The 10,347-nt window shown below is 60.9% G+C and overlaps 1 protein-coding gene across 1 annotated transcript in view; it reads right to left on the bottom strand.

Moving 5' to 3' along the window:
- Window positions 1-6,135: 6,135 nt before the first annotated feature.
- Window positions 6,136-10,347, bottom strand: part of GABBR1 (gamma-aminobutyric acid type B receptor subunit 1) — a 24,430-nt gene continuing 20,218 nt past the window's right edge. The window contains exons 16-18 of the mRNA XM_026657819.2: window positions 8,801-8,929; window positions 7,600-7,743; window positions 6,136-7,344 (exon numbers count right to left, since the gene is read on the bottom strand). Of these exons, the coding sequence (XP_026513604.1) occupies window positions 7,093-7,344; window positions 7,600-7,743; window positions 8,801-8,929 (525 nt within the window). The 3' untranslated portion in view covers window positions 6,136-7,092. The remainder of the gene's footprint in view (window positions 7,345-7,599; window positions 7,744-8,800; window positions 8,930-10,347) is intronic.

Below are 10,347 nucleotides of genomic sequence, written 5' to 3'. Positions count from 1 at the left end.
GGCGGCTGCTCGCCACTGCAGGCATCACAGGGCAGTAGAGCCTGCTCTGCCTCGCTGTCTCTGGGAGCAGCTGCTTGCAGGCCTGGCTCTGCCCCATGTGTCCCCTAATAGCAGCTGCCTCTGGGGGCCCACAAGGCATGGATGGGCTGGGAGCTGGTTGTAGGGCCCTGCCCTGTTCCTCCACCCCCCACCCTCAAGAAAAGCTGGGGGAGCACGGAGAGTCACTCCCCTCTGCAACAGGGGCAGTCCTAGCTCTTCGCTTCCACCGTGGGTCCAGCAGGACTCCTCCGCCTGTCCTATGGTCCTGGCTGGATGCTGATCTCTGTTCCCAGCGTCTGAGGGCACTATGTAGGGCATGTGGTCACAGAGCAGGGAGGAGGCCCATGGTGATTGGGCTGGAGGGGAAGGGCTAATTGGCCATAGGCCACGGGGGTGGGTGTGTTTTGTGAGACAGAGGGAGCCAGTTCCCTCAGGCAAGGCTGGCCATGCCAGTTACACAATCGGGCTGGCCCAGAGGCCCTAGTTCTGAGCTTGCCAGAGCTGGCTGGGACAAGGAGGCTGTCGCTCCAGAGCAGGTTTGCTGGGCTGGGCCTTGGCCTCGGCGCAGGGTCTAGGCCTGCTGGAGTAGAGCAGGGCCCCCTAGACTCATTACACAGTGTGAGCAGTAGATCTGACCTCGGGATGCCTGCCTGCTCAGACCATCTGGGTCTGAGGTGTCTGCCCTCCCCTTCCCTGCACTGCCAGCTCCCCCTGGTCAACCTCTCCAGCCCCATGGCATCCAGACCCTCCTGCTCAGCTCTTGCTTTTTGTCCAGCCTTTAGAGCTGGGGTCAGGGCCCAGGGTGTGACTGGGGCAGGTCCCATGGCAGACCCTGCTGCATGGCACAGCTATGCCCTGTGGCATGGCTGGGAGCGTGCCTGCCCCATGCACACCCCTCCCTTTCCTCCATACACACCTCTCCTCTGCCCAGACCCTTTCAGAAGGAGCTAGCTTGAGGGGGTAGTAGATGCCCTCTCAACTCATGTGCGGGAGCCCATGTCTTTCTCTGCTGTGCTGCCCCAAGAGTAGGGTATAGACCCAACCTGAGAGACTGGAACATTCCATGGGTTAGATTCACTATAGGGCTGGTCTAAAGCCCCCAGTGTGGCACAAGGGGCTGCTGTTGTGTGGGGGCAAGACTCATTAGGGGGCACTGCAGGGAGTGGGGCAGGGGTTCAGCATGGGGTACTGGTCTCCATGGAGTGGGGCAGGGGCTCAGCAGGGGGTGTGTGCTGCAGGGAGCAGTGGGGTTCTCATTGGGGGGGTGCTGCAGGGAGCAGGGCAGGGGCTCAGCATGGGGTGCTGGGTTGCAGGGAATGGGGGGGGGGCTCAGTAGGGAGCACTGGACTGCCAGGATCAGGACGGGTTCAGCAGGGCTGCTGGTCTCTGGGGGGTTGGGGGCTCAGCAGGGGGTGCTGTGTTGCGGGGAGCGGTCGGGGGCTCAGCAGGGGGTGCCGTGCTGCGGGGAGCGGTCGGGGGCTGAGCAGGGGGCGCTCTGTTGCAGAGAGCAGGGTCGGGAGCTGAGCAGGGGGGCTCTGTGGCTGGGGCGTGGAGGGGGGCAGTGAAGGGTTAACCCTGGCAGAGCCAGCTACCGGTCGCATTCCTGGCCAGTAGCCACAGGAAGGGAATGTGGTGGCACCGGCTTGTCGCCCTGGCCGCACCCAGCCCCAGAAGAACTGGGCGGGCCGGGGCGGCAGGGCGGGCACCACTAGGGGAAATGCTCCCTGCAGGGTGCAGATTCCAGATCCCGGGAGCTGCCAGCAGCACCAGGAGCCAGGAGGAGCGACCTGGCAACCCCAGCGCACCTGCTCCAATAACATCCCACCTGTGCCCAGGCCTGGACCAGGTGAGCCTGACTCTATGAGGACTGAGCCCAGGTCTGGGCTTCCAGGGGCTGGGGCTCAGGACTGGGGGGCACCAAAAGCTGTATGGAGGAGCCCAGGGCTGGAATAGCAGCGGGGGCAGACTTGAGTGGCACCAACAGATCTGGGGGGAGTCCAGGGGTAGGATAGCGGTGGGGGGAGGAGGGGAGAAGCCAAGGGGTAGTATAGCGAGGGGGGCGGCAGATCTGAGGGGAGCCCACGGCTGGGGTAGCAGGGGCTGTGGGTTGGGTGTGAGGGGCACTGGCAGGGCTAGGGGGAGCCCAGGGGTAGGATGGGAGGGTGGGATTGAGGTCCACTGGCAAAGCTGTTTCGGGGAGCCCAGGGCTGGAATAGCAGCGGGGGCAGGATTGAGGGGCACCAGCAGAGCTGGGGGGGGAGCCCAGTCCTGGGCTAGCATGGGGCTGTGGGTTGGGAGTGAGGGGCACTGGGAGGGCTTGGGGGGGGCCGGGGGGGGGGGGGGGGGGGGGGGGGGGGGGTCAAGGGGCACTAGCAAAGCTGTTTGGGGGAGCCCAGGCCTGGGCGTGCAGGGGCTGTGTCAGGAGTGAGGGCACTGGCAAGGCTGGGAAGGCTGACAGTGATGTGCTTTGGGGTGTGCGTCCCCTGGATGCCTCCCTTTTCCTTCCCCTCCCGCCGGCTGGGAGTGTCTGGCAGCTCCATGCCGATGCCCTAGCCCCAGGTGGCACTGTATCGGGGTGACTCCAGATTAGCTGGGGAACAGCCGATAGCCTCGCCCTGAGGAATTGGGCGGGTAGGGGGTGGCGCCCAGCTTGGCCAGGCCATGGGGCGCGTTATCTCCACCGGGTAAATATTGTCCTTTCTCCCTTCCCTCCCCAGAGACGTCAACAGGGGCCAGGCCGGGACGTGGCTGCCGGCTGGCACCACCTTAGCCTGAGGTACCCCGCTCGCTGCACCTCCACCCTCATCGACCAGGGGAGCCAAACCTTGGCATGGCGGCACCAGGGGAAGTGGGGCTAGGGGGGCCCCGGGCTGCTGAGCTGGCGGAGGGGGAGGCCCGGAGCGCTGAGCTGGCGGAGGGGGGCCCCTGGGGTGCTGAGCTGGCAGAGCAGGCTTCCTGGGGCACTAACGAGGAGGATGAAGACAAGGCCTCCATGGACTGTGTGATCTGCTTCTCGCCCTATGACCGGTTGTTCAAGGTGCCCAAGGCGCTGGGCTGCGGGCACACCTTCTGCCTCGAGTGCCTAGCGCGCATCAACGTCTCCTCGGAGCAGGTCAACGCCATCAGCTGCCCCGTGTGCCGGGAGTTGACCTGCCTGCCCCCCCGCAAGGGCCTGCCTGGCTTGCCCACCTGCCTGGACCTGCTGGACCGGCTGCCCCTGGCGCCTGCCGCCCCCAGCAGCTCTGTGCGCTTCAGCCGGCGCCGGGGGCTGCTGTACGTGCCGGGCTGGGGGACCCGAAAGGGCCGGGGCCTGGCGCTACCCAAGCCAGGCCCTGCTCTCAGCACCGTCAGCCTGAGCGTGGATGTGGGGCGGCCCGCACCGCGGGGTGTGGGCGGGGGGCTGCGGGGGCTGGGGTGCTCCAGCTGGCCCTTCGCTGTGGCTGTGGCTGTGGCTGTAACTGTCACCGTGGGGCTGGTGATCTCCGGCGTCTACATCTTCTTCATGCTGCCGACGACCTACGGGCCAGGGCCAGGCGGGCTGGGCAACGCCACCTGGCAGGTGCCCTGGCCCAACAGCACTGCTGCGCCGCCCAGTGACAGATGGCTGCTGGCACAGCCCCCCAGGGACGGGGCTATGGGGCTGGCTGGACAGACAGCACCTCCACCGCCTGGTATCAGGAGGAAGAGATGGAGAGGCCTGGGCCCCCCAACACTGAACCCAGCCAGGAACTGACATGGGGCCCAGTCCCCCTGTGAGCCCTGAACCCCCAGCCAGGAGGTGGAGGCTGGGCCACAAGCGGATACCATCACAGGGGCACCCCCCCACTGCTTCTTCCAGCTGCCCCCCCCATACTTCCTGCCCCCCCCCAGGTTTTGGGGCTGGGGGGGTGGGGGGGGGCAGAAGCTGTGAGCCCTGAGGAGACTGCCCTAGATGGGGTCCATCGAGGGGGTTAAAGGCCCCGCTTTGCTGCTAAAGGGAATCAATGAGGGACACCCCCTGCCCCCAACACCGGCTCCCCCGGTTTCTCCCCTCCCCCCTTCATTAAATGATTTTATTTTTCATATGTGAAGGCTCTGGAGGGTCTGTGGCAGCAACAGGGGAAAGCTACAAAGGGCTCATTACTGACCCTACGTGAGGGGAGGTGGGGGTTGGGAGGCAGGACTCCTGGGTTCTAGCCTGGCTCTGGGAGGGGACTGGGGCCTAGTGGTTAGAGCAGGTGGCTGGGGTGTGTGTGCTGGGAACCGCTTGTGCTCAATTCTTCCCCACCCCCGCTCCCAGTGCAGGGAGGGTTAACGGCATTTTCTCTCCTTAGCCCCAGGGGCCCAGCACTGGCCGGTTTCCTGTTGGGGCTGTTTCCTGGGTGCTGGGGCCCGCCCACAACTCCTCCCTCATCTGTCCAGTTCCCAACAACTGGCCTCCTGACCTCAGCCGGAAGGGGGGGGGCAAGCCCAGCCACTGGAGTGCCGGCCTGCACCCAGCCAGGAGTCCTGTCTCCTAGTCCCCTACTCTAACCCCTAGACCCCACAGCCCTCCCAGAGCCAGGGATAGAACCCAGGAGTCCTGGGTCCCAGGCCGCTGCTCTAACCACTAGCCCCCATGGCCCTCCCGGAGCCACAGACAGGACCCAGGAGTCCTGCATTCGCTCGAAGCGCACCCTGGAGCTCTACTTCCTCACGGGCAGAGCTCTGCAGGCACGGCTGGGAAGTCCCAGGCTAGGCAGATTCCTGGCAGCTGGGAGCCCTGGAGGGCTGTGTGGGGAGTGGAAATGCCCCCTGGTGCAAACAGGGGTCCCAGTGGGTTAGAGCAGTGGGGGCTGGGAGCCAGACTCCTGGGTTCTATCCCTGGTGCTCTCAGTTGCTCAGCCAGCCCTCAGGCCCAGGGTTGGGTGGGGGTTATCTTTATGGGGCTCACTGTCCCTCAGGCTGGGGGGGGGCTGTCTCATGGGCTGGATGGTTCTGGGAGGGTCACTGTTGTTGACCCTCCCAGAACAAGCTCCAGGGAGCTTGGGGGGGGGGATGTCTCTGGGGTTGGGGGTTCCTGTCTCTGGGGCTGGCTGGGGGCTGGCTCTAGGGGGCTCTTTCTCTCATAGATTTTTAAGGCCAGAATGAACCACCATGCTCACTGAGTCTGACCTGTTGAGCTCTGTCCTGCTGCATGTCCTAAATGTTGTGACCCATGCGTGCTACAGCGTGTGTTGTGCTGTGTACGCTGGGTGTTCACACGTTGTGCTGCCCCCGCAGAGCAGCTGCCTGGTGCTGTGTCTAACAAACACCAGTGCTCCCTGGCACATTCGCTCCCCATGTGGGTCTGCTCTCCTGCCCTTCTCATGGTGCCTGTTCCTGGGACTCAGACGGGGACAGTCTGAACACTGATAGGATCTAGTTAGGGAACATCCCCCCGCCCCCATTCCAGCGGCTCTGGGCCCAGCTCAGGTGGGAGCTGTCAGGAGAGCCATGGGGACCACCCTGGGTCCAGACTCTCAGTTCCGGGCCTCCAGGGTCCATTGTGGCCAGCTGGAGCACTCCCCATCCCCCACGCCCCCAGCAGAAGCACAGGGCTGAGGCTGTCTCTATCCAGGCAGGAAGAGGCCCTCAGGAGCAGCTGTGGCTGGGGAAATGGATGTACACTAGTCAGATTGCAGCCTGTCCCCCAGCGGAGCTCTCCACCCAGAGTCACCTGGTCAGACCAGGACTCAGATAACAATGTCAATCCCATCCCCCCGCGAAAGCCCCGTCTATCTTTGGGAGAGTGTGACCCTGCCTCATCCCCCCTTCCAGTCAGTTGGGGTAGACAGAGTAACCTGACCTGACTCTGTGCACAAGATATCCAGGTCTGCATGGCCATTCTTACGGGTAACCAGGGCTGGTCATCCCCTACAGCTGGGACGCCGGCGGATGACGACATCCACTGCTGATTGTGCGATACAAGCTGACTGTACATGAAAGTCACTAGATCATTCTATGCTCCTATTGTATCTGGGAGTTGCTAGAGCTGGTGTTAGACCGTGATCTGACTGCAGAGCCTCCAGGTGACCTCCAGGGCCAATGTACGCAAAAGGAAGCAGATGAATTTTGCACATTAACAACACAACCGTACACAATAGTAACCAGATCCAGTTGTTCACTAAAGTGCAACTGAGAAACCAGATCTGGTTGTACACTACAGTCTGACAGTACATTACAGTAACCAGACCCGACTGTGCATTACATTTTGATAGTACAGACAAGTAACCAGACCCAGTTGTGTGCTACAGTCTGATTGTACATACAAGTAACCAGATCTGGTTGTGTGCTACAATCAGACTGCACTCACATGGAACCAGACCCAGCAGTTCACTAGTTTAAACATACAAGTAACCGGGTCTGGTTTTGCACTCCAGTCCAACTGTACCAGACCCAGCTGTGCGCTACAGTCTGACTGTACTTACAAGTAAATGAGACCTGGTTTTACACTAAGGTCTGACAGTACATTACAGTAATCAGACTCACCTGTGCACAACGGTTTGATCGTACATACAAGTCACCAGATCTGGCTGTGTTACAGTCTGATTGTACTTACATATAACCAAACCTGGTTCTAGGCTACAATAATACTGTACACATGAATAACTAAATCCGGTTGTGCACTACACCTTGACTGTATGTCCCAGTAACTAGATTCGGCTGTGCATGACTGTATGTTGGGGGCCACCGGGTCTGACTCTGTGCTACAGTGAAACTGCACACCTTGCTGGAGTGCTCAAGGGATAACTTTCCCTTCTCGATTCACCCTGCCCTCCCCACATCGCCTTGGTTATAAGCAGCTGCCCCTCCCGCCTGACACTGCCCAAGCTAGTCACTCGGGATAGATCAGGCGAGGTGCACATTTTACTCTGCACCTGGACATCACTTGGCACCCGGATCTTGGATGGGGGAAGGGAAGATGGATGGATACAGAGAGATTTTACAAAGCTAAGTGATGTGATGGGGGGGAGAGGGAGGGGGAAAGAGACCTTATTTAGCTCCGCCCCTTCCCGAGCCCCGCCCCCTTCTCAGGCCCCGCCACCTCAGTGGTCACTTGTAGAGCAGGTGGACGCGGCTGCCGTCACAGTTGCTGCGGCCCAGCTTGTCGGCCTGCTCGGAGACGAGGCAGCGCACCAGGGGCAGGCTGGGCTGGTAGAGGGTGGGCACGGGCCCGGCCGCGTTGGTGAAGTGGTTGTCAGCAGCACAGCCATCCCGCGAGGAGGGGTTGGAGGGGCGGCGCCGGGAGCGCAGCTGCTGCCGGTCCTGGAGCTGCTGGCGGAGCTCGGAGACGCGTTCCTCCTTCTGCCGGAAAGAGGGGGAGGGGTGAATGAGTGTAATGCTTCCCCCACCCCTGAGTGGGTGATGAGCCCCCTTCCCTCCCACCCCCCTAAGTCCCCAGCTTCAGAGGGAGGTGGAGGAGAGGACGTCACCAGTGTAGGATTCTGGTGTCTCACCCCCACTTTATACCCCGCACCCCATAATCACAGTATAGGAGCGCCCCATCAGGTCCCCGCTGCTCTCCCCCCCAAAGTCGCGGGATGGAGGATCAACCCTCACCTCTGCAATGATCTTCTCCAGCTCCCTGTTCTCCTTCTCCAGCAGCCGGGATTTCTCCTCCTCATTGTTGTTGGTGGATGAGCCCGTTTTCATGGTATCCTGCTGCTCTGACTGCCACTCGCCCCTGGTGATGAGACGCCGCATCTGCAACAAGCGCAGTGACTATCAGGGACAACAGTACACCGGGAGAACTGACTCCCAACCACCACCCCTGCTAACTGTCGGAGACAAGACTACACCCGGAGCACTGACTCCAAACCTCCTTCCAACTTGTCGGAGACCAGACTACACCTGGAGCAGACTCCCAACTCCCCCCTGCTGACTGTCAGAGACATGGCACGCTCAGAGCACTGACTGCCAACTTACTCCCCTCCCTCCCCACCGACTGTCGGAGACAAGACTACACCTGGAGCACTGACTCTCAACTACCCCCTAACTGACAGAAATAATACTACACCCAGAGTGCTGACTCCCAACTATATCCCCTGACAGACACTCAGACACAATACCCCAACACTACACCTGCCCCCTGACTGTCAGAGACAGTTCATCCACAGAACCAACCCCCAATTGCCCCACTGACTGTCAGAGACAATCACCTCACTGCTATACCCAGAAAAAATCCCCTGAAAACCCAACTACCCTCCTCTCTCACTCTATCAGACAAGAAACAACAAACCAGTAGTGCACCTGGCACAGAGACCCCAGACCTCCAGCTACCCCCTCAACTGAGTGAGTCATAGAAAACACCTCAACACTACACCCACAGCACAGACCTCCAACTCCCTCCCCTCACTGACTGTCAGAGACAACATCGCAATGGAGGGTCCTGTGGCACCTTTAAGACTAACAGATGTATTGGAGCATAAGCTTTCGTGGGTGAATGTCCACTTCGTCAGACGCATGTCACATGCGTCTGACGAAGTGGGCATTCACCCACGAAAGCTCATGCTCCAATTCATCTATTAGTCTTAAAGGTGCCACAGGACCCTCTGTTGCTTTTTACAGATCCAGACTAACACGGCTACCCCTCTGATACTTAACATCACAATGCTAACTCCAGACCAAAGATTCTGAGCCCCCCGTGCTATCCCTGCACCAACAGTCAAACAGGGAGAGAACAGTCCAGCACTTTCCCAGTGCGGAGATCCTGACCCCTGTCCCTGCAGGTGGGCGGGGGTGGGATGAGGTGGGGTCCTACCTTGGGCACGAAGAGCACCACCAGGGTGATGTAGGAGGAGAAGACGACGGCCAGTGAGGCAAAGGCAAAGGCAGCGTCCTGCTGGCTGTTCAGGATCATGGTGACGGGGGCGGTGATCAGACACAGCACCTGCGGCACAGCCGGAGCCGGCGGGCGGGCAGGGTCACTGCGTGGGGAGGGGGAGACAGAGAGACCTGCCCTGGCACCCCAAACCCGCTCCATGTAGCTACTCCCCACACACACACACCTCACACGGCTGTGGCACAACGTGGGGGTACTGAATGCACATGCACTGTCATAGCCCAGAGGGATGCTTGGGGGTCACAGTGGGGTACAGTCAGGCGTTGGGTGCAGCGGAGCACACTCACTGCCATGTTGTAAAAGGCCATTGACACAGCACAGTGGGGAGGTTTGGGGGTGCACTAGGGGGCTGGCGTGCAGTGGGTCACAGCGGGGCGCACTCACTCACTGCCGTGGCGTGGAGGTTGGGGGGGCAGTGAGGAGGGTTGGGGGGGCGGTGGGGCACGGCGGGGGGCGCGCGCTCGCGGCGGGGGGGGGGGGGTGGGGGGGGCAGTGGGTCACAGCGGGGTGCACTCACTCACCACCATGGTGGGGAGGGCAGTGGGTCACAGCAGGGCGCACTCACTGCTGTGGTGGGGAAATTTGGAGGGGCAGGGGGAGGTTGGGGGGGGCAGTGGCTGTGACGAAGTGGAGATTTTCTCGTTATGTTGTATGTGAGTCTTACTGTTGAGCCTATGTGAGTTTTACTGTTTTGCATGAATACTGTGTGTGCCTCAGTTTCCCTGTGTGCTGCACCAATACCTCGGTGGTGGGAATAGGGGGGTGTAACTTTGGCGGAGACCTCTGGGGCAGGTGAAGCTGCTCCAGCTGCCTGCACATATGCTATGACTGGTGCTCTTTGGAACCTGAGACCCAGGAGGGGGATGCAAGCAGGTGACAACCAGGTGACTGCCCGGGAAGTGAGACAAAGAGGGGTGTGTGTGTCAGAGGTCAGGTGGCTGGAAGCTGAGAGTCTGCTTGGGGGGACTGGAAGAGGGGGAGTCCAGGGCTTCTGGCCCAGGACTCCCGAAGATGGACTTGGCTGAAAGTCACTGATTTCTGTGATGGCAAGCTCTGTTCTATGCTGTGTTCCTGTTGACTAATAAACCTTCTGTTTTACCAGCTGGCTGAGAGTCACGTCTGTGGAGTGCAGGGCCCTCTGGCTTCCCCAGGAGCCCCGGGTGGACTCACTGCGGGAAGCGCATGGTGTGGAAGGGGATGCTGAATACTCCGAGGTCAGACCCAGGAAGGACGAAGCTGTGAAAGCTTTTTGCCCTCAAGACAGTGTGCTCGGAGAGAGGCAGCTTCCCCAGAGTCCTGACTGGCTTCGTATGGAGTAGTTCCAGAGCATCGCCCAGTGACTCCGTGACAGTGGGGAGTTTTGAGGGGCAGTGGGTCACAGCAGGGCACACTCACTCACTGTCGTGATGGTGAGGTTTAGGGGGGTGTTGGGGGGCAGTGGGTCACAGTGGGGCACACTCACTCAC

Source organism: Terrapene carolina, unplaced genomic scaffold (assembly GCF_002925995.2).
Source record: "Terrapene carolina triunguis isolate 2854851 unplaced genomic scaffold, T_m_triunguis-2.0 Scaffold319, whole genome shotgun sequence".
Taxonomy (NCBI): Eukaryota; Metazoa; Chordata; order Testudines; family Emydidae; genus Terrapene; species Terrapene triunguis.
The sequence above is the reverse complement of the archived record's forward strand: the minus strand, read 5'-3'. Positions and strand labels throughout refer to the sequence as shown.